Here is a 24,062-nt window from a genome sequence, read left to right on the forward strand (position 1 = left end):
ACTGCCAACTTTAGCATAAAAGGTCATTTAAAGTCAATTCACAGACTCAATCAAATTGGTTTGAGCAAAATTCAAAATTGAGCAACAGCTGACTGAATATAAATTGTTAAAACATTTACAATCTGACAAACGGTAACCATGGTTTTGCCAAAAGTTGATGTCAACAAAACAAATAACTTGGAATTTATGGTTCGTTATTTATGATTAAAATTGATTCTAATTGTCATTACAATGTTATCCGATAAAGAAGTGCTGATTCGGGTGAGTAATCCATAAAATAGACACTTTTATTAACTTTAAATTTGATGACCATTTTATCATTTTTCTCGGTATTTTTGTTTCCGTAAATTATCCTGTTCATCTGTTTTCACCATTAATTTTTTCTTCGCCTTCTTATATCATATGATTATAGAGTACCATTCATTATTATTGTCTTCATGGATTTAACCGAATGATGGCCAACACTGCTTTAGAAGGGATTCGAGTATTTCCGTCTGACCATAAATTTAGACTTTATTATGGAATCTCATTGCTTTTGGAAGGTGAATTAGTTTCTATTCATTGATTGAACTTGTATTTTAATCAGAAAAAGCAATTGAACCAAAATGGTTTGAATATCCATAATACTCTGAATACCCGTATTTGCTTTATTACATTTGCTGGTTTATGCGCCATTCTCAATGTTTCTATGATTGATTTTCAATTTTATTTGAAGGCTGGTTGTTTTAAATTGCTCAACTATTTCGCTAGAAATTGATTTTTTGTTCGCAAATTACAATTCCAATTAATTTCTAGTCATTTTAATTATTGCTATCTCTTATCTTGATTACAGCTCGTTACCAGGAAGCAATCAGAGAGCTCGATAATATTCAAGAAGATCAAAATTTGGTGTTGGCATCTTTACTAGCTCTTATCCATGCACATAAAGCTTGTAAATCACTGGGTAATTGTTTTGTTTGCCAACAAAAGCCATTAGCCAATCTAATATTGACAAATTGTGTTAATAAATTGATTCTCTTGGGTTCTTTAGATCGAGAGGAAATCAGTAAACTTGAAGGGAAATTGCGCGATCAACGCAAACAAGCAAAAGAAGTGGCGCTTTACTTTGCTGGACTTTACCTTCTTTTTGTCGGTAGATTTGATAAATCTCGTGAATATTTGGATCGAATGTTGAAATTGAATAACAATTTACGAGAAGCTTCAAATGTTCTTGGTTGGCTTGAACTACTTTCAGGTGGTGATAAATCAACTTCTCAGGCAGCTCAGTTTTTCGATAAAGGAGTTAAACTGTATGTTTTTGTATTGTGAGACTCCAATCTTATTATTGAATGTCTATTGACCGTCATTTTAATTGCTTTTTTTTGGCTTTCCAGTAATGATCCAGAAGCTATTCTTGGTAAATCTAAATGTCTTGAACGAAGTGGTTCCTATTGGAGAGCAATTGAACAACTAAACCAAATGATTGTTTTACAGCCATCCTTTATCCCAGCTTTTATTGAAAAGATGAAATTACAAGTTGCTCTTAAAGATTGGGAACAAGCTATTGATACGGCAGGACGAATATTGACCCTTGATAGACATTGTATTGAAGCACATCGGTATCTAATCATTTATGATTTAGTTTGGGAAGGCAATGAAGCTTCAGCTTCATCAAGGTTTGATGATTTAATATCATCATTAGAAATAAGAGAACCCAAAAATGGTACATTGCTCTATGAGACTGGAAAATTAATTTCAAGATTGGTAATATTTCCTCGGTGATAAATGAGTTGGCATCGACAAAAATGGCACAAATTTCAATTCTGTGGATAATAGAGTTTTTTTAGCGCCATTTTTAGCGATCACATTCAAACATAATCACGCTATTTTCCGACAACTGATTCTTTGATTTTCCTAGGCTTTCAACAAAAAACGGATTATTGAGCAAACTTATTCAATGGTTGAAAAGGCTACTTTTTTGGAACCAAATCGTATTGAATATGTTCTAGAGTTGGGTCATCAATGTCTAATCATAAATAGATTGGTTGATGCTAAGCGACATTTTACGACTGTTACTAGAGCTGACGAGGCAAATTTAGCTGCAGCACTAGGAGTACTTCATTGTGCTATTATTGAGGATCCAGTTAAAGCTGCTGATCAGGTTGAGGCGATGGAAGAACTTCATAAGTCGACTGGAATGAATCATGTAAGTTGTTTGAAGTCACCTTTTGTAGACCTCAAAGTCGTCGAAACAATCAATTTATCAATAAATCTTAGCTCTTGATAGAAATTTAAAAATTCAGTAGCCTTGGTTGATTTTCAGTATTTTTGTTCACTGACTGTTGATTCATTGCTATTGCATTACATGATACCAACTGATAAGTCTGAATTTCTAGGAAAATAATTTTTCTTGGTTTTATTTTTTGCTGTTTCCATCACTAGTTATCAATATGCTGAACACAATAAAGGAAATAAAAACCTGTTGAAATATTTGTGTGATTTGCTTCAGCTCTAGCATTTAATTCGTTACACTTACAAAACAATACAAAAAAAATATTATACAACATACACATTGTAATATTGTTAGTCAATAATTTGTTACATGATAAGTTTGGTAACTCTCACAAGTTGTCAGTTCAATTCTGATTGAATTAGGTATCAATCGAATTAACATAATTTAATTATTGAAGTCTTTTTTTGCTAGGATTTAATGTATTTGTGTTGCCTTTGGAATCGAAAGATGGGACGAAATCATGATCAAACCAACCAATATTTAATCCAAATTATTGACGATCGGTTGTATAGTCTTAAAGTGAGTTGATTATCCATGAGTTTATTGCTTAAAAAGATTTTCTTGAATCTAATTACATATTTTGCTTTTAGTCTTTTTCATTAGGATTGAAATATTACCTCCGATTGGATCCACAGTTTTGCTTGAATGTTGTCCAACTTTGTTTTGGTGACTTGCCATTCGAACCAGGAGTCAAGGGTCAATCTTTACCAGCAAATTTGTCCAAAGCCAAGGATTTACTTGGTGTGTTAATCTCTAATTGTCCAGGTTTAACTGGATCCTTGTATAATATGGCTCGTGTTAATTATTTTACTGGTGATTTAAGAGCTGCTCTATGTTATCTGGATAAAGCAGTTGATCATGAGCCTACATTCATTGATGGCCATTTGCTTAAAGCTAAAATATTGGCTTACCAAGGAAATTACCAAAAAGCTAGTCAAACATTGGACATTGCAATGGGTCACAATTTTGAGGTTGATCAAAACACTCGAACAAAAATTTCCGTCAAAATAAGAACTTTGATAATTTTCATTTTATTGATCTCTTAGATTCGAGATAAACTGGATTATATAATGGTTAAAATAAGCATTTTGAAGCATCAAAAGGAATATGATGAATGCTTGAAAATTTTGCATAACTTGATCGACAGCAGTCTTGCTAAAACATCAAAATTGAGTCTTGATTGGAATTCAAAAGTCACGATTGAATTGGAAATGGTCAATATTTATATTCTGCAAGGCGAAAATGTACGTAGAAAATGCATGTTTGATTGTCACAAAATGAATAGATATTAATGAATTGTATCTCATATGTAGGGAATCGCATCGGACTTGTTGGACAAATTATCAAAAAATTGCATCGGAACTCCAGAAGAAAGTAAAATACTAATAATCAAAGCATCTTTAGCACAAAGTCGAGGCAATGTTGAGGAAGCTTTATCCATTTTAAGAGAAGTTTCTCCAATTTATGGACGAGATTTCATTAGGTCTCGAGAAATAATGGCTTCACTTTATCTCAAACATCGTCGTGATCGTCGTTTATACATAAGCTGTTACAAAGACATTCTCGACAAGTATAACGACCCACAATCATATTTAATGTTAGGAGACGCTTACATGAACATTCTTGAGGTGAGTAAAGAAAAGCATTGATTTAATAGGTTGTTAACAATGTTATCGTTTATTTTACTGTAGCCAGAGAAAGCTGTGGAAATTTATGAACAAGCGTTAAAAAAGAATCCCAAAAATGGATTGCTTACGAGACGAGTTGGCCAGGCTTTGATCAAAACACATTTATTTGAAAAGGTACGATTAGAGAAATTTGATTGAATGCATATTAATTTTTTTCCTCTTTATCTATCCACAAGGCAATCACATATTATAAAGCAGCTTTGAAATCGAGTCCTGAAAATGATCTTAGATTTGATTTGGCCACATTATTGTACAAAATGAAACGTTATCCTGAAGCATTAGACTTGATTATGTCTGCACTGGAGGCATCAAACAATGAATCTGGTTCAAGTAAATGCTCAAAATTTGCGAACACCTGAATCAACAATTTTGATTTTATTGTTTTAATTAAATTTTTGCTGGTTGATCTATAGATCAAGATTTGACGAATCTCGAATGGGAAGCTAAAATGTTGAATCTCTTGGCTCAGATTCAACTGCAAACGTCAAAAAAAGATGTTGGAATTGAAACTTTACAAAAATCTCACAACATGTATTTAAAGTGAGTTTTTGCTCGATTATAAATTATTTTATTTGTTAAATTTGTGTTTCTTTCTCATTCCTATTACAGAGTTTTAAGGCGCATATCAGCTGAAAGGCCGGATTCAGAGATCGAAATCAAGAAAGCGTCCATTGAGTATATATTTCATCAAATATTCCTTCACCAGTTGTTAAAGTTATGATCTTTTTCGGTATTAGGATTAGTTTACAATTGGCTGGTTTAATAATGACTCATCTTCGAGACTCAAAAAGGGCTGTACAAATTTACAAAGAAGCTCTCGGCTATCATTCAGATAATGTCACGGTTAGTAACACATAAGTTTATTTCGTGATTGACCGATATATTTGTTTCATTAATTTCATTCTTCATAGATCTTGACTGCTTTGGAAAGGCTATATGTTGCTGATGATAATCTTGAGGAGGCTCGAAAATATTCAACTTTAATCTTGAAAAACGCACCAAATGATAAAGATTCCTTATTGGTAAATCTATCTCATGTTAGTGGTTTAGCATCTTGTTAACAATAATTTTTTGTATTTCAAGATGACGGCTGATTTAATGTTCAGACGCAATGATTTTGAAGGAGCCTTGTCACATTTTCAACAATTGATGGATAACTTGAAAAGTAATTGTTCACGAAGTCAAAGCTGCTTATCAATTTGATATCACTTAATAATCAATTCATTTTACCTTTCATCAGATTATTATCCAGCTTTAGCTCGACTTATTGAAGCTGCTCGTAGAGTTGGTAAACTGGACATTGCTCACAATTATATTAATAAGGTGGCTGAATCGACTCCAAGAGCTTCATCAGAAAGTGGATTCAATTATTGTAAAGGTCTTGCCAGTTGGTAGGTTAATAGTGAAACTTGAACCGGTGTTCTTATTTCAAAATAAGCTAAACCCTTCATTTCCATCTCATTAACAGGTATTCTGGCGATATCAATCAAGCTATTAAATGTTTTAATCGTTCACGATCAGATCCAGAATTTGGATTAATGGCTTCTTTTCATATGATTGAGATATTTATCAATCCAGAGCGAGGCACAATTGGTGGTGAAACATTTGAATCCGTCAACTCAAGTTTAACAAGTTTAGAAACAATGAATGCTCAAGACGCTGCCATTAAAACGGCCTCAAAGCTATTAGGAGTGAGTAACTCAGTAACCAACTGAAAAGCTATTAACTTATTTCCAATTTCTTCATTAAACAGGAGATTCGTGATGTTGCCTCAGATGATGTTGATTACTTATTGATGTGTAATTTCGTGTTACTTGCTCGTAAACAAAAAACGGACGCAGAAATCGCCTTATCAGAATTTGCTCGGATTCTTAATGATCCAAGATATGTTAGTTTTATTTCTATGTTTAATCATTTTTAAAGGTTTTGACAATTAAATGTTGACATTGTTTACAGAAAGATCATCCAGGAGCATTGCTTGGCGTGGCTAGCAGCTATATAATAATGAAGCAAACTCAAAAAGCTCGAACTCATCTTAAAAAGGTTACCAAAATTGATTGGTCCTATTCGGTTAGTTAATACTGATTACTATTTGAATCGGCTTATTAATTCTTCGATGTTTTTCTTTATTTTTCTAGGAAGCAGAGTATCTGGAAAGATGTTGGCTTTTGTTAGCTGATATTTATATTCAATCAGGAAAATTTGAACCAGCTCAAGAATTACTGAAACGTGTCTTACAATATAATCGATCATGTGTTAAAGCCTATGAATACTATGGTTTCATTATGGATAAAAGTCAAAGCTTTAAAGAAGCAATTTACAATTATGAAATGGCTTGGAAAATTTTCGGAGCCAATTATGCTTCAGTTGGCTTTAAATTAGCTCATGATTATATGAAAGTTAAAAGGTATGCTGATGCTATTGACGTGGCGCAGTCTATACTTGAAGTTTATCCAGATTATCCCAGAATAAGGAAAGATATTATTGAAAAGGCCAGAGTTCATCTCAAGAATTGAACCATCACAAAAGGACACGAAAATAACAGCAACTCTAAATTAAAGTTTATATAATTCACGAATCTCAACAAATATTTTTTCCTCACAACTTTAACAGATATAATTCAGCAAAAATGACTGGAACTAATCATTTGTATTTAAAATGCAAAGTAAATCTAGAATTTACTAATTTCAGTGTTTATCTTTTAAGGTTGATTCAGATTCGGTTCAAGAACCTTGTGATAAGCTTGGTCAAAGATGCTGCCTTTGTTTTAGCCTTAGCATAGACTTAAAGTTAAATAACTTAAGCGACTCATTGGACATCTATAATAAATGAATTGGAAAAATAATTGAGATCCTTAATATTAAATTCAAATGTGACATAAAGGACGCCTTTAAATGATGTAAATGTATTTTATTACACTTAGCAGCTTTCAATTCAAAACAGATGGATCGGCTAATTTTTGAGTATTGCGAGTAAAATCTTTTAATAAAAAGTCGCAGCTTTTGATTCTTTACCTTCACTTCTCAATAAACAGGTGAACGTCAAAAAATTCAGTCACTTTTCACTGTAAACAGTTACCATAATGCCATCAGTTATCACAACAGAGGTTTCGTTGACTCCCTTCCCAGAATTTAATCAGGTAACTTGATCCTTTGCTCAGATAAGATAATCTTTGCATGATTCACTATGTTGATCTAACATAAACTAAATTCACAAACGGGTTCCTTAAGTTTGGAAAGTTTGGACAGACTTTGTCTGGCCCATGTTGACTCAATGTTTTCTGCAAAACCAATTCAAAACAACTTTGTTTTTTAAAATGATTCAGAATCACTTGAAAAATGTAAAAATATTTACGAAGTCAATGGGTAAACGATTGATAAATTGAAGAAATTGAATGTAAGAAACTTGATCAAATTTTACAAAATATATTCGGTCCATTCAATAATTTAAATTAATTCTGTGACAGTTTAAACACTAGAGATATACCTAAATGGGTTTAGATAGAATTCAAAAGAATTCAAATGAATTTCTATCGATTCTACAAAAGATGATGCTTTTGTTGTATTTGATTATGTTTACTTTTATAGTTTGTTGGCCCAACTCGAGACTTTAAGAAGCACAATCCACGCAAAAATGTAATAATAAATGATTCAAGTTAGTTTTCTTGATCTGAACCCTTAATTAAAGTAAGAAAAAACTGGCTTAAAGATATTTTTACGGTTTTATTGAAGCTCACCTCAAGTTAAGATGAAATCAAAAAATAAAATTTGAAGTTTTAAAGATTGCTTTGACATTTTATTAACATTTTTTTGAAAAGTGCAGTGGCGACCCTCAATTCAGTTGTCCAAAGCTGTTAACGTCAGTTTCTGTTAAATGCTTTCTCTTTCTTTTGCTTACTCTTTGAGTACAAGTAAGCGGTATTTATTCACTTTTAAACAGTTCAACACTAACGATTGGAAAAGATCCTGAGATTTAAAAAAGGTTTCTATGGATTTAACATCATTTAATTGTACATCGTCCGATTTAATATCACCCAGGTAACCCTTATTGACCCTTTGTTGGTCTACTCTGTTTTCTTGTTTGATTTTGATTTTTACTCTTGTTTTTCTTGGTGCTATTGAATTTAGTTGATTTATCCATCATGTCATCCAATAATCATGTGTTGCCATTAATTCATCGCCATTCCAATGTGTCTGATAATACGTTAATTACAGATAGAAGGTTTACTTTTGCTGTCAGAGGGGAATCAACAGTATTGGAGGTCAAAATTAAAGAGGTTGGTTGAAGAAGTGAGTGAGGAAAGGGAAACAAAAACATAAACAAACACTTCCAAACATAAATCGTTCCATCTGTATTCAGAGTTTCTAATTTTTCTTTTTATTTCAACAGAAATGTGATGCTGACTATGCAATGATTACTTGGCCTGCAGCACCAGTATTGTCTCAGTTTATTGTTAACAACAAACCCCTGTTCACTGGAAAAAGAGTATTAGAGGTAAACATGCTTTCTTTTGCTTTTAACCATGCGTGAATCACGCTTCTACTCAGCCAATGAGTTCAGCATGGTACCTGATTTACCTTGGTTTTGACGTGTGTTGAGCAAGTAATTGCATTATTATACAATTTTTCATTCAACTGATCTATTTTCATTCTTTATAGCTGGGAAGTGGAACTGGCCTATGTGGTATTGTCGCCGCTCTTATAGGAGCCAAAGTGATTTTAACCGATTCTCACTCTGTACGTGCAAAATCAGATCTACTTGATTTAAATGTTCGTTTAAATGGTATAATTATTGCTCTCGATGACACCATCGAGGATCCTGACCCCAAGTCTCTCCACATTTGCCCTCTAACATGGGGACGGTTCACTGGCGTCTTCTTCATGATCCCAACTGTTGATGTTATCATAGCCTCCGATTGTTTTTACGACCCAGAAGACTTTGAAGACATTCTGATGACTTTAGCCTATTTTATGACTCGCAACCCAGAAACCGTATTTTATACAACTTACCATGTTCGCAATTCTAGTTGGAATATTGAATGTGCTCTCAAAAGGTGGAATCTCATTTGTGAATGTTTACATGTAGATTATGAAGATGATGAACCTGAATGTGACGCTTCTCAAGGACATCGGTCAAGAAGTACAATAATTATTTATAAAATTACCAGGGAACAGAGAACTGATTAAATTGTTGCTCGAGTTATATGCGCCGAGTTGGATCAAGTTAACTAAAAGATAATCAAATCAAAAATGATGAGCAAAAGATCCAAAGCAAATATACCTTTTCCTAAAACAAAGAGTTAAAGCCTATTCATCCTTGGATAATCAGCACCAAAAAATCCCGGAATATCCTTCCATGTTGAAATGTGATTTTTATCAAATCTATTTACCAGTTATACACTTCTTATCTATTTTCTTAATTTTTATTCTCATTATTCTCATAAATACCTCGCTGTACAGGTGACATCTAAACGCTATATCAATATTTGTTGAAATGTGTACATTTATTATTCAATCATTTATACAAATCTTATTTATCACCAGTCAACCTTACTTGAATGGTCAATTTTTTCATCTCGTTCCTTAACATCATATTATTTCAATTTGTTGATCCAAACAAATATTCATCCAACACTTCAGTCCAGGTCATCATTCAGATTACTTCAGAGTCGAATAAAACCAAAGCTTAGTTGATAAATGTCGCTAGAGCTTGACATTGAAATTGAAATCGACCTTGGCTCCATTTATTGGATTTTCTAGGAGTTTCAGCCACTGAATTATCTGACTTAGAAACTTACACATGTGACAGGATCTGTTAATATATCTGCCCACTTTGCGATGAGTGCAGTCAATTCGTACTCCTCAAGCGAAATCAGCCAAGAATCTCGATTGTATTTTTGTTCAATCGCACATTCATTTGAGAATACTTAAGCGAAATTAAAAGCTTATTACAAATAGAGTCCATAATGTGCAGAATAATCGAAAACTATTTTGAATGGAACGTTTTGCGCGGAACTTGTGAGTTGTATTAATTGGTTTCAGCGTAGCTAAATCTTAATGCGCCATGTGTTCAAGTCATAACTTCTTGGTTTACAATATTTGTACTTCAATGTAGTGTATCAATTGTATCGCTGCACATAACGACTTGTAAAATTTTTAGTGGGGCGAATTATGAACAGAGAGCTAAGGCTCGAATTAATGAACAAAACAAAAAGGGTTAATCACGAATCTGAGAAACTGTCTCCAAGCCATGTAATAAATCTCATAGCAAAGTCAATTGAGTCAATCATCATTTGGTAAATCAGTGTTAGGTTGAAAATAGAATTGTTGATTCTGTTGAACACTTAATTTAATTTGAATCTAAGGGTGAAAAGGAAACATATTTAATGGTCATTTGTAACTCGAGACTAAAGAAAAATCATTATCATTGTGTTTGACACTCGCATTTCATGTAATGGAATGAAAAAAAATGAAAATGAAATCTTATCTAAAAAACAGTTTAAAACATTTGAAAGTCAACTAAAGAAATGTAACTGGAAACAGTAAAAGGTTCAATTAATATTGGTGACATTTCTAACATTGTTATCTTGAACCAAAAGATATTCAACCAAAAACCGCGCAAAAAAGCTATTTTTATCGTCTGTAAAACTGGATTTTTCAAACTCAATATTTTAAACTGTGATTTTATCTCAACTGTCCCTTAAAATTTTGGGAAAATTAAATTTTGTGGTTTAAACAATTAGTCCACTCTAATGACTCCCCCCAGAAGAGCGAAGGGTAGAGAGGCTAAAGGCCCTTTAGTAAAGGGGATTCATTAGAATGTATTAATTGTTTAAAATTTAAAATTTAATTATTTCCCCTGTAGTTTACATAGATGTCAGCACTCCAAAAAAACAAAAAACTCGAGGTTTGACTAATTTGTTATTCAGTTGAAAAGATCTGAACATTTATTAAATCTCCAGACTTTGAATAATTATGACTATTAATTATGATCAGATTAAGTAAAAAACAGAGAATAAGAATTTAAATTTTGACATTCATTGAATAATATTACTGGAATGATCTTGTTGTATCGTGCGATCCATAATAATGAATAAAATGAAAAAAACTGATATAATGTCAGTACCTAAGTTATATCATTATTATTACTCAAGTTGAAACTTAACCCATTAGGTGAGGTAGTGTGGAGTCAAAAAGGTCTGACTTGAGTAGCGGAGATTTCTCTGCTCTATTAGTTAATGTCTTAGGCCATTAACGGTTGGACGGTTGTTTAACCTGCCCTTTGCAGCCGAGCTGTGTGAAAAAGACGAAGGTATCGACGCCTCATTGACCAATTTCATTACCTCTCAATTTTTCACCAAAATTTATTAACTTAATCTCTTACATTTTGATGTATTGATAATACAACTTTAAATTAAAAAAGTGAAGTTATTATACGTATTAATATGTTGAATATATTGGCCTTAAGTCAAGAATCCTCAAAGTCAGGCATCTCATTGAGTCACCGTTAGTCATTCTTGAACAACAGATTTTCAAATTGGCGAGAAACGTAAATACTGTAGATAATTTGCGAAAAAGTTACTCGACTATAATTGTGCAAAAGATCCAAAGCAAATATGTCTGTTCCTAAAACAAAGAGTTAAAGTTTATTCATCTTAGGATAATCAACACCAAAAAATCCTGGAATATCTTTCCTTTTACTTGTTGAGACAATTAAATCAGTATTTCATCTCATGTCATATCATCATATTATTTCAATTTACTGATCCAAACAAATATTCATCCAACAGATTACTTCAGTCTAGAATAAAACCAAAGCTTGGTTGACAAATGGCACTATGCCATGATCACTGGATATATCTAACAATGACAGTCTGAAGATGATCCAATCATGTCTAACCAGCGAAAAGTGTGATGAATGCAATCAATTGCTCTCTGGCTACTAAATGGAATCGATGAATTATTAGACGAATAAAGATACAACAGAGTGACAATGGTCAATCAGAGACTACCCAATTGATCCAAGTCTTGTGCCGAAAGCAAACTAGAGAGAGCGCAAGGCCAGCGCATAAAGTTAACACGCAGAATTGCCTCTTTGCGTTTTTGCGTTTAACGCAATAATTCTCAGTATCAATGTCTGTTTGTACAATTGATAAATTATATTTTACTTTTTAAAATCAATCAATAGCTTGTTGGTTAAAGAGTTGGTCTATATAATTGACAGTTAAGAGGGTGATAGGATCGAGTTAAGTTTGGGGAATCTTTTTGTTACTAGAAATTGAAACATACGTGAAGCGCGCATAAATTTCTTCAAACGCAAATCTGGCGTCAAATCTGGGAATAAAGTTTTACGCTCGTGTTGACAGCGTCTTTATTTGGCTTAATTGGGTACTTGTTCAATGATAATAACAAGATGTTAATGGCCAAGTTGATCAGATAGATGAAATATTGAGTTGATCTTTGGTAGCTGAAATAACAACTGATCAATTCATTGAAAGTTAATTTATTTACACTTTGTTGATTATGCAATATTTACAATACAATACTTTTAGATCACATCATTACAGGATGTTGAGAAAGTTTTTAGTGGGGAAGGCTGAGGACAGAGAGCAAAGGCTAGAGTCAACAAACAAAATAAAAAGAGTTAATGATGAATCAGAGAGGCATTCCTCTCTGAGACACTTTCTTCATTTAAGTCTCATAGAAAAGTTAATTGAGTCAATCGTCATTTGGTAAATCAGTTTTTAGTTGAAAATGAAATTGTTGATTCTGTTGACAGCTTAATTTAATTTGAATGTAATGGTGAAAAAGAAATATATTTAATGGTCATTTATAGCTTGAGAAAAATCATTATTGTGTTGGACACTCGCATTTCATATAATGGCATGAAATCTTACCCAATTAACAGTCTACACTGTAAAACACTTCAAAGTCAACTAAAGAAATGAAATTGGAAACAGTAAAAGGTTCAATTAATATTTATTGTTGATATTTCAAACATTGTTATCTTGATCCAAAAGATATTCAACCAAAAACCGTTTGCACAATAAACGGTTAAAATTTGAAGATTTAACAGTTAGCGGTGATTGATCAAAAAGATAAACAAAAACAAAAAATTAAGCAAAGAGCACGCATGTCTTTACTTGTGATCGTCTGTAAAACTCAAAGAGTAATGTAGACCTCCTTACTTTTTGATGGCTAACTAAGGGAATTAACTATAGAAATCAATTCCCAACAGCATTATATTGTTATTAAATTCATAATTCATTGTTTCAACTCATCATTATCAACATCATTATTTTAACTCGAGTTTAAACCTTAGCATTAAGTTAGAGAGTGTGGAGTCAAAAAGGTCTAAAAAGCTCTACGGCAGCTAGAAAAAGATGCGTCTCTTTTTCTAGCGTTAATGTCTTAGACTGTAGAACAGTTGTTTAACCCGCTCGATACAGCGGTGCAGAGTCAAATAACGAATTGACCAATTTCATTACCTTCCAATTTTTAATCGATCGGGATTATAATCGATCCACTTAACGATGGCTTCACATATTTGGAACTCTGAATCTATCCATAAATTCAATTTAAGTATTCGTCTCACTGCATCGAATGCAAATGTTAAGAATGGCTTTGATTTGACGATCTTTAGGAAATGACGACTGACGAAGGAGTCGATCATGTTGCGATTCACTAGTTTAGTCACTTCAGTGGCAACATTTAAAATTATTGGAAGGTCAATGAGAGTGAATTTGGCAAAGAAAAAAATATTACATTCAGTTGTTAAAGTGTCAATCATTAAATAGTCAGCACAGGTATATAAAGGAATCACATTTTTCATGTTAATTTCAACACAACCAGAGTAAACCCAGTTTACAATCAATTCAAAGCTGTGTTCATCTAAATCGAGAGTTACTTTGTTTTCCCTTGATTCCAATAAATCACAGCAAAACATTTTCTCAAAATATTGAATACATGAACAAAACAGCCTCTTTGAGACGCAATAAACTACTGAACGGTTAAATATGGTCAGGGAATCGCCATCATCGGCATTTGGTTTCATTGCTTGTATTAAGAAGCTACTACAATGATATACAAATTGTAATCTCTGGCTCAAAAACAGGCAGAATCTGTCACTGTCCTTTTCTTCACATTTAGTAAACTCTTAATCGATTTGTAAATTGTTCATCCATTTGTTGAAGAATACTTTGTGAAATTAGAATCCTTAACCAGCAGAATAATTGGAAGCTATTAAAACATTTAAATTGCAATACAATAAAGAATGAAATATTCCAACATTTTCATCATTAAATATATTTCTCAATGTGGCAGAGTCTTTGTGTAATAGTGATTAAAACCTAGAGACCAGAAAAACGGTGTTTTAAAAAGTTTTTATAAAGTCAAGTAATACAATTTCAAAATATTTTATTTGTGCAAAAATTGCATTTTTTAATGAATTGTGTTCTTCTCGAGCTGAAAGAAAATTCAGTTTGATCTGAACGAATCTTGTTTCGAATCGATAATTAATTGGGTTTATTCCAATTAGATTAAGGTCAATATGGACAACGATACACCGATGCATGCAGTTTCTGATCATCTGTAAATTGAATCAATCAAAAGTTCGTGTCAATCATTTTTTGGCCATTGCACCAAGACGGTGTTGAAAAGGGGAGGAACCGACACCTCATTGACCAATTTCATTGCCTATCAATTTTTCATTGAATTTATTTATTACATCTTTCTGTATTGCGAATACAATTTTACATAAATAAAGATTACAGAGTTGTATAGTTTGAGCGAAGCTAAATCTTGCTGAGCCATGTGTTCTAAATCATAATTATTGAGACATAAATAGACAATATAAAATTTAGATAATTTCGTTACCGGGTGGGCAGAAAGTTCTAGTGAGGAAAAATAAGATCAAAAGAGAGCTAAGACTCGAATTAATAAAAAGAGTAAAACGAATTATTAATGAATCTGAGAATCATTCTTTAACATCTTGTAATTCATGTATATCTCATAACAAACTCAATTGAGTCAATCACCATTTGGTAAATCAGTGTTTAGTTGAAAATTTGATTATTCAGTTCATAAGCCAGTTAGCAACTATTATAAATTTAATTGCAATCAAATGGCGAAAAAGAGACACATTCAATGGTCATTTGTAACTCGAGACCAAGGAAAAATAATTATCATTGTGTTAAATACTCGGGTTTCATGTAATGCCATGAAATCTTATCCAATTAACAGTCTAAAACACTTGAAAGTCAACTAAAGAAATGAAATTGGAAACAGTAAAAGGTTCAATTAATATTTATTGTTGATATTTCAAACATTGTTATCTTGATCCAAAAGATATTCAACCAAAAACAGTTTGCACAATAAACGGGGAAGATCAAAGAGTAATATAACCTTTGTTGTTTTACTCTTTGGTGAAGATTTAACAATTAGCAGTGATTATAAACTATGCGCACTTGCACCCATTACAACCACATTTCAATTAAGATTTTTAAAACTGAAGTTTTCAAATTCACCATTTTAAACTGTGATTTTGTCTCAACTGTTTCTTAAAACTTTTGCTATTCGAAACAAGCTCAACTTGAATAAGTGAGTTATTTTCATCATCTTTCTCAATCTCCATTTTTTACTTTATTGTTTAAAATATGATTCAGATCGAAAGTGAAGATGAAATCGAGTTGATTAATCGCTCATCAAGTTATACAGTTTCTAAATCTTTGATTTGTGCAAAAATTCCATTATTGAATGAATTGTGTTCGTCTCAAGGTGGAAAAAAATTCCAGTTTAATCTTGAAGAATCTTGTTTCGAAGCAGTAATTAATTGGGTGCATTCCGATTGGATTGAAATCAACATGGACAACTTTTTAGAGATGTTCGAAGTTTCTGATCATTTGGGCATTGAATCTATTACAAGTTACTGTAGCTCATTTTTAAAAGCTAATTATTCAGCCAAACTAATCACTGCTCCTATTAAGAAGATGATAAGTGATTCACTATTGCAAAACAGTAACAAGTTCAATTATTTCTTGAGCATAATTTTTTTGAGACTCATAAATGGTGAATATTTTTTGGAATTTCCGTTGGATGTAGTTAAATACATTTTATCGTCGGATTTATCAATCGAAACTGAATATCAAGTGTTTCAAGCAATCATGAAATGGATCAAACATGATCAATCACGTGGTGTTCATCTACAGGAGCTGATGAAATGTATCAGATGGTGTTATACCTCTGAAGACTGCTATTTGCGGATGAAAGAAAATGATTTCATCGTCAAGAACCTTCCTCAACTTGATGAATTAGCATGTGAATCCGGTGAATGTCGAAATTCATGTCTGAATGACCGAATCAAAGAGAAACATTTAATTTCTCTGTATTACATGGAAGATAATATCATTGGTATGAGTTATTACACTGGTGACAATAGTTGGCAACCTTGTGGTTCATTCGAAGCAAGCCGTGAAATTCAGATTGGTCTGAATTGGAGTCAGGAGCATGTGGTTGATGTTATCTTTGATTCTGGACGAACTGGGCTAAGATTTGATCTTGTTGAAAAAAAATATCGTTGGTTAAAGATGTCTGGATCTTCGCGCAATTATTATAATAGACTTTACGATTTGATTTACTTTTTCAAGCCAAAATTTGATAAAGAGAGGTATTATTACGATTATTATGTTGACCACAATTTTGAATTAATGTATATTGTTCTTTCCCTTTCAAGTTCCTTTAGAGCTTACATTCAAGATGAACTTAAGAAAATTGATCACTGGGTTGATCTTGAAAAGAACACATTGATTGAGTATAACAGAGAAATTAATATCATCTGTTATACACGAAAGGATCAAAATTTATTCTATATATTGCCTGTTGAACACAAAGATTGGTTTAATAAGCCATTTGCCAAACATCGAGTCCATGCATACATCTTAAATGGTGTGTGTTACATCATTAGTAAATCATTGACTTTCCGCGTCTTCGATATGACCAAGAAAACTATCGAGAAGAGTAAACCGTTTGACGGAATGAATTTGACGTTTGGAGATTTGCAGCTTGATTCGCACAAGTCGAATGTGATACTTTTAATAAAATCACAAAAGAAAATAATGCTTTTCGATACTCACAACAAGGAGTGGACATTGATGGGGCAAATATATTCTGAATATAAAATGATAGCTTTGACTTCAACTTATATTCCAGTTCAGTTTATAAAAAAGTTGTATTCAAAAAAGAGCGTAAAGTAAGATCCAATTTAACATTACATGTTGTATGTTAATATTATCACCATCAGATTTTTGTATTCAACTTCATACCAGTTCAAAATGTTGTATCGAAAACTTTGAGATATTTGTAATTCATCAACTTAATAAAACTTTTAAATGAATTTTAATGTGATTTTTTACAAAATGTCATGTAAAATTAGATTAAATTGCAGAATATCTCGGGAAAATTGAACTCGTTGCCTTGGATTAAGTATTTTGCTATTTTTTGCTCTTTTATTAAATTGTAACTTATTCAGTTTAGAATTGAAATCTCTTTAAGATCAAAGTGATGTTGAAACGATTGACTTTCAAAATCTAAGGAATCATTTACACCATGAAGATGAATTTCACAATGTGATTCATGATCTAATTTGCTACATTCCCATGTGCGTACACAGTGGAGCTGTTTGGTAAAGCTAATTTGTTTTTCAGTTGAAAGGATCTGAATATTGGTTGAATCTTCGGACATTAAATAATCACAACTCTGTAGCCACAGTTATTAATTATGATTAAATTAAGTAAATGAACAGAAAAAAAGAATTTAAATTTCGACTTTATTGAATAAGATAATTTGAATGGTCTTTTCATGCTGAATTATCTGTAACAAGGAATAAAACGAAAAAAGTCTCGATTACACTACATGTCCGAAAAATAGTCAGAGGTTAATCAGAATTCAGGTGTCTGAGAAATATCCGTTTGAACAGGGTAGGGGAAAAAAGCAGAATCCGTATTTTGTAGAATTGTGTTTGCGGAAAAACCTTTTGTTATTTAGTTTGATGGTTTATTGTTGGACTAGGAATATATGCAAAATTGTCTTTCGAGATAAGAATTTGGTTAATAATCTGATGCCTCAACTGTATTAGAAGAGACCAAATGACAAATTTGAAGTCAATTTCATCAACGATTGTCCATCAGATAAAATTTTTAATTCAGAATTTGAATCTTTGAATGTGGATTGACTTCATCGTACACAGTGAAAATAAATTTGCGATCAGTCATGATCTGAGGCTCCACGTGCAGCATGCAGTGAATTTACTGTAAGTATAAATACGTCATATCACCATATTATCTCAATTTATTGATCTGAACAAATATTCATCAAACAGATCACTTCAATGTCGCATGAAAGCAAAGCTTACAAATGTAATTGACAAATGTCGCTAGAGCTTGACATTGTTACTGACATCGACCTTTATTCCATTGAATTCTAAGAGTTCTATCCATCGTTGCTTACAATCTGTTGTTAGATTCTAAGCCTTAGAAATGTCTGGACCTCGGCACACTTATTAAAATCTACTTTACGATTTTTTAGGCCAAAATTTGCTAGTTTCTTCTTTTAGCTTCCTTCTCCTATTCATGTGCAAAGTGGAGTTGATTTGTAAAGCTAATTTGTTCCTCAGTTGAAAGAATCTGTATATTGGTTGCATCTATGGACATTAAATAATTACGAATATGGAAACACAGTTATTAATAATGATCGAATTAAGTAAATAGACAGGAAAAAATAATTTAAATTTTGATATTTATTGAATGATGTGCTTGGAATGATCTTACCGAACTGAATTATCTGTAATAATGAATAAAACGGAAAAAACTGATATATTATTAGTACTTTATTATATCAATATTAATAGTCGTGTTGAAACCTTTTCAATAATAGAGGTAGTGTGTTGTCAAGTAGGTTTGGCAGCGTCTGACAGGGTCTAGGGCTGTTAGAAATAAAAGTCGTCGACTTTTCGTTTAACGTCAAAGTCTTAGGCCATTAACTGTTGGGCGGTTGTCAAACCTACCCGTTGCATCCGAACGATGCGGGATAGGGTAGGATTCATTGACGAATTTCATTACCAATTTTTTATTACATTTTCCTGTATTGGAGATACAACTGTAAATTGATTAAGTGAAGTTATCATTCAATAGTTTAATATATTGACCTTTAGCCGAAATTGAGTTGCTTTTGTTATTTTTTAATTCGCTTGACATTTCTTTAGTTGGAAAGTGGCCCAATAAACCAAAGTCTTGTGGTGCATACAAACTAGAGAAAGCGTGTGGCCAGTGCATAAAGTTAACACGCAGAATTAATTCCTCTTACATTGTTAGCGTTTTTTTGCATTTACATTTGTAAGTCAAGAATCTTCAAAATCAGGCATCTCATTGAGACAGCGTTAGTTATTCTTGAACAACAAATTTTCAAATTGACGAAAAACGTGGATACTGTAGATAATTTTCGAAAAAGTTACCGACCATAATTGATGAGCAAAAGATCCAAAGCAAATAAACCTTCTCCTAAAACAAAGAGTTAAAGCCTATTCATCTTTGGATAATCAGCATCAAAAAACAAGATGTTTATAGCCAAGTTGCTCAGACGGATGAGATATTGCTTTAATCTTTGATGGCTGAATTAACAGTTCATTAAAATTATATTTATTTCCACTTTGCTGGTTGTTGATTATGCATTGACAATATTTTTAGATAACTTCATTACGGGAAACTGTCTCCAAGCCATGTACATCTCATAGCAAAGTCAATTGAGTCAATCACCATTTGATAAATCAGTGTTTACTAAACACTGTTTAGTTGAAAATGAAATTGTTGATTCTGTTGAACACTTAATTTAATTTGAATCCAATGGCCAAAAAGAAACATATTTAATGTTCATTTGTTACTCGAGACTAAAGAAAAATCAACATCATTGTGTTAAATACTCGGGTTTCATGTAATGGCATCAAATCTTATCCAATTAACTAAAGAAATGAAATTGGAAACAGTAAAAGGTTCAACTTATATTTATTGTTGACATTTGAAACATTGTTATCTTGATCCAAAAGATATTCAACCAAAAACCGTTTGCACAATAAACGGTTAAAATTTGAAGATTTAACAATTAGCGGTGATTGATCAACAAGATAAACAAAAAAAATTAAGCATGGAATGCGCAGGTCTACTTGTGATCGTCTGTGGACAAAGAGTAAAGCAAAGAGTAAATTACTCTTTGGAGTAAAGTAACCTTTAATCTTTGTCTGTGGAGCTGTTAGCTTTTCAAAATTATCATTTCAACCTGTGACTTTGTCAGACACAAAGTGTGTCTTTTGTTTCTTATATTATAGTTTTCTTTTTTTTCGAATCAAGTTCAACTTAAAAAGTAAGTTGTTTTATCTTGTTCTCTGTTACCTTTTAATCTGTTGTCAGTCTTATTGAATTTAAATCAAAATGGGCAACGTTCAAATACCGATTGAAGTTTCGAATCATCAGAGGATACCATCTTTAGAAAGTTCGGAATCATTTTTCGGGAAAAATTTTACAGTTCAACATATTCCGGCGCTAATTAACCATTTGAAAAATGAAACTTCATTCAACTATAACATGCTCAATTCTTTTTTGAGTAAAAATTTTTTAAGACTCATTAATGGTGAATATTTTTTGGAATTCCCGTTGGAAGCTGTCAAATACATTCTGTCGTTGGATTTATGTATTGAAACTGAATTCAGCATTTTTCGAGCCATCTTGAATTGGATTCAGCATAATCAATGTCGTATCGTTCATCTTCAGGAGCTCCTGAAATGTATACGTTGGTGCTATACATTCAAAACCTGTTATTTGCATATAAAAGAAAATGAATTTATCATTAAAAATCTTCCAGATGAACTTGATGCATTATCATGTGAACCAAATGAATGCCGCAATTCATGTTTTAATTGCCGAATCAAAGAGAAACATTTAATTTCTCTTTATTTTTTGGCCGAGAACAAAATTGGTATGAGTTGTTACAGAGGTGACAATTTTTGGTCATATTGTGCTTCATTCGACGAAGATGCACAAATTACTTTTGAAGTCGCAACCGATGAACATGTGGTCGACGTTATCTTTGATTCTGGCCGAACTGGGATTAGATTTGATCTTGTTAGAAAAAAATATCGGTTTTTAGAGATGTCTGGATCTCCAAGCGCTTATTATAATCAACTTCATGATTGTTTTAAGCCAAAATTTGATAGAGAAAGGTGAGTTTTTTTAATTGCAATTATTATTCTGAACATTTTTTAAATTAATGTAATATTATGTTCTTTCTCTTTCCAGTTCTTACAGAGCCTACATTCAGGATGGCGTCAAGAAAATTACACATTGGGTGGATCTTCAAAAGAACACTCTAATTGAATACAAAGGAGAGATGCATATAATTTGCTACACTCAAAAGGAGCAAAAATTATATGTCTTTTTACCTGTGGAACATGTTCATTGGTACAATAGCCCATTTGCCGAACATCGAATCCATGCATGCATCGTAAACAATGTATGTTACATCATTACGAAGTCATTGAGTTTTCGCGTCTTCGATATGTTAAAGAAAACTATCGAGAAGTCTAAACCGTTCGAAGATATGCATCTATCTTTTGATGACTTGCAGATGGATCAACATAAGTCGAATATAATACTCTTGATAAAGTCACTAAAGAAAATAATGATGTTCGATACTCGCAAGAAGGTGTGGACATTAATGGGACAAATTCATTTTGAAAATAAAATGATAGCATTGACTTCAACTTATATTCCAGTTCAGTTTATAAAAAAGCTGTATGCAAAGAGTTAAGTAAGATTTAATTTTGTCATTATGTCATTATCATTCTAATTCTAAGTTTTAATGTATTTAATAAATGTTTTAATATGATTTTTTGCTTGAAAATATAAATAAATTTTGACTAAATTGCATATTGTTTGAAAAAATGAGAACTCGTTGCCTTGCATCAAGAATTTCGCTATTTTTCTCATATTGTGATGCATACAAGTACGATTTCTTCCGCTTAAAGATTGAAACCCCTTCAATATCAAATTTTATGGTGCGATGATTGAATTTCAAAATCTATGGTACCATTCAAACCATGGAGAGGAATTTCACAATGTTTTTCATGATCTAATTTGCTAGATTCTCCTTTTGTGTCACATGCAAAGTGAATTTGATTTGTAAAGCTAATTTGCCCTTCAGTAAAAAGGATCTGAATATTGATCAACCCTTGGATTTTAAATAATTACTCTTTGTAAACACAGCTATTAATTATGACTAATTAAGTAAATGAACAGAAAAAAATAATTTAAATTTTTACATTTATTGAATAAGATAATTTGAATGATCTTTTCATGTTGAATTATCTGTAATGATGAATAAAATGAAAAAACTGATATAATATTAGTACCTTATTATATCATTATTATCAGTCAAGTTGAAGTCTAACTCTTTTGAAGGTAGTGAGCAGTCAAATAAGATCTATGAGGGTTTCGTTATCTCTAACGGGCTTCAAGGTCCCCTGTGACTGACTCCTTGACGGTTGTTCAACCTTCCCTATGCCACTTTCCACACCAATCTGAGGTCACTGGTTGTGGAAATGGGGAGGAATCGACACCAAATTGACAAATTCCATTACCTTCAATTTTTTATTGAGTTAATTTATTACATTTTTCTGTATTGGGATACAACTGTAGGTTAATGAAGTGAAGTTACAGTGTATTAGCAATATATTCAATATATTGGCCTTTAGCCGAAAATTGAGCTACTTTTCTTATTTTCAAACTCGCTTGACATTTCTTTAGTTGGAAAGTTGTAGTCCATTTGCTAACAATGCAGTAATAAGATGATCTCATTTCAAAATTTGAATATTCACTACTCAAACATATAAAATACAATGTGATTTACTGTTAGTAAACAAATCAAACATGTGAAGTGATCTGTTAGAATTGGAAAACGTGTACATTTCTGTTATTTATGATGGAAGTTGTTGTTCACCGTAGAAAGTTGTTCGAGATTGTCCTTTCCCAATTCAAAATTCACTCATTCCTTTCCGCTTAGCACCAGTCAACCTTACTTGTTTGGACAATTTTTTCATCTCGTGTCATATCATCATATTATTTCAAATTGTTGATGCAAACAAATATTCATCCAACAGATTACTTCAGTGTCGCATAGAACCGAAGCTTAGTTGATAAATGTTGCTAGAGCTGTCATTGCGCTCGACATTGATCCCATTTATTGGATTTTCTTGAAGTTCCAGCCACTGAGTCATTTGAATAATATTGATAATCCTTTAGTGTTAAATCTTTTTTCATGTAAAGTTTCTTTATGTGTTTCGTTGGCAGATTAACTGAACTGATTGCTATCAAGAGGTTAGGATTTATCATTTTACCTGAATAAGTCCATTTTTTATGCCCAATATCATAAGTAAGTAGATCTTTGGATGCTTTATCAATAAGAAGCAAATTAGATCCATGATTTGCTAATTGCAAATTTTCAAAAGAAAACTGATATTCTTTGAATGGTTCAGTTTTAGTACAGCTTCGACTAACTGGATCGATTATTCTAAATGACAAATCTTCACTAATGATGTAAATTGTTCTCTTGATTATTGTTCCAGTGATGGCAGTTTTCTCAGTGAAATCACCGAAATACCAGCTTTTACGGTCAATCGGGAAAATACAGAAAAGCTTCTTGAGCTTTGAAAAACCAACAGTAACAAATGAACCAGCATATTCAAAAAATGAGTCTCCAAATACCTCATCTGTAGATGAATAATCCTGGTTAATATTATCCAAGTAAAATACTTTAGCTCTTAGGATAGAATAAAATATAATATTCATTATTGAACTAACATTTTACTCAATTACTTTTGATAAATCTTTGCCAATACAGGTTTGGATACAAAGTAAATTTTAAGTTTGGTTCCAAAAAAAATCAAGATGATTGCAACATGGCAAACCTACTCTATAAATCATTTGACTTACTCAGGAATTTCCACATGTGACATGATCACTGAATAAATCTGTCCATAATAGGCTGAAACTGATCCAATCATGT

The 24,062-nt window shown here is 32.1% G+C and overlaps 2 protein-coding genes and 1 non-coding gene across 4 annotated transcripts; all 3 read left to right on the top strand.

Annotated features, from left to right (window-relative positions):
- Positions 1-83: 83 nt before the first annotated feature.
- On the top strand, positions 84-6,855 carry LOC107359306 (tetratricopeptide repeat protein 21B-like). The gene is made up of 22 exons (XM_015925791.3): positions 84-261; positions 413-542; positions 833-943; positions 1,031-1,289; positions 1,374-1,743; positions 1,898-2,185; positions 2,684-2,791; positions 2,863-3,243; positions 3,319-3,516; positions 3,586-3,900; positions 3,964-4,074; positions 4,137-4,290; positions 4,374-4,500; positions 4,570-4,635; positions 4,698-4,803; positions 4,872-4,982; positions 5,044-5,125; positions 5,201-5,351; positions 5,429-5,651; positions 5,714-5,848; positions 5,917-6,030; positions 6,099-6,855. Exons 1-22 carry the CDS (start codon positions 232-234, stop codon positions 6,474-6,476), a joined length of 3,948 nt encoding a protein of 1,315 aa, XP_015781277.2. The 5' UTR covers positions 84-231; the 3' UTR covers positions 6,477-6,855.
- Positions 6,856-7,907: 1,052 nt separating this feature from the next.
- On the top strand, positions 7,908-9,507 carry LOC107359294 (histone-arginine methyltransferase METTL23). Of its 2 annotated transcripts, XM_015925780.3 has the most exons (4): positions 7,908-7,997; positions 8,088-8,236; positions 8,350-8,454; positions 8,619-9,507. In XM_015925780.3, exons 2-4 carry the CDS (start codon positions 8,102-8,104, stop codon positions 9,144-9,146), a joined length of 768 nt encoding a protein of 255 aa, XP_015781266.1. In that variant the 5' UTR covers positions 7,908-7,997; positions 8,088-8,101; the 3' UTR covers positions 9,147-9,507. The 2 variants fall into 2 exon arrangements, with proteins under 2 accessions (XP_015781266.1, XP_089124633.1); XM_089268507.1 differs by lacking the exon at positions 7,908-7,997 and having other exon boundaries at positions 8,017-8,236.
- Positions 9,508-20,289: 10,782 nt separating this feature from the next.
- LOC107359350 (uncharacterized) lies at positions 20,290-21,919 on the top strand. Its single transcript, XR_016199366.1, has 3 exons — positions 20,290-20,366; positions 20,414-21,222; positions 21,299-21,919. It is a non-coding gene; the product is annotated as an uncharacterized LOC107359350 (transcript).
- The last annotated feature ends 2,143 nt before the right edge of the window (positions 21,920-24,062 follow it).

The sequence above is a fragment of the Tetranychus urticae genome, chromosome 1 (genome assembly GCF_039701765.1).
Source record: "Tetranychus urticae isolate SD_2017Ah chromosome 1, NJAU_TeUrti_SD_1.0, whole genome shotgun sequence".
In the NCBI taxonomy this organism is placed as follows: Eukaryota; Metazoa; Arthropoda; class Arachnida; order Trombidiformes; family Tetranychidae; genus Tetranychus; species Tetranychus urticae.

Excerpts from the sequence above, each read along its gene's own strand:
- LOC107359306 (XM_015925791.3), top strand. The coding sequence starts at position 232 with ATGTTATCCGATAAAGAAGTGCTGATTCGG. Across the intron at positions 3,517-3,585 it reads ATATTCTGCAAGGCGAAAAT|GGAATCGCATCGGACTTGTT; the intron begins GTACGTAGAAAA and ends TCTCATATGTAG. Across the intron at positions 3,901-3,963 it reads CTTACATGAACATTCTTGAG|CCAGAGAAAGCTGTGGAAAT; the intron begins GTGAGTAAAGAA and ends ATTTTACTGTAG.
- LOC107359294 (XM_015925780.3), top strand. The coding sequence starts at position 8,102 with ATGTCATCCAATAATCATGTGTTGCCATTAATTCATCGCCATTCCAAT. Across the intron at positions 8,237-8,349 it reads TGGAGGTCAAAATTAAAGAG|AAATGTGATGCTGACTATGC; the intron begins GTTGGTTGAAGA and ends TTATTTCAACAG. Across the intron at positions 8,455-8,618 it reads CTGGAAAAAGAGTATTAGAG|CTGGGAAGTGGAACTGGCCT; the intron begins GTAAACATGCTT and ends CATTCTTTATAG.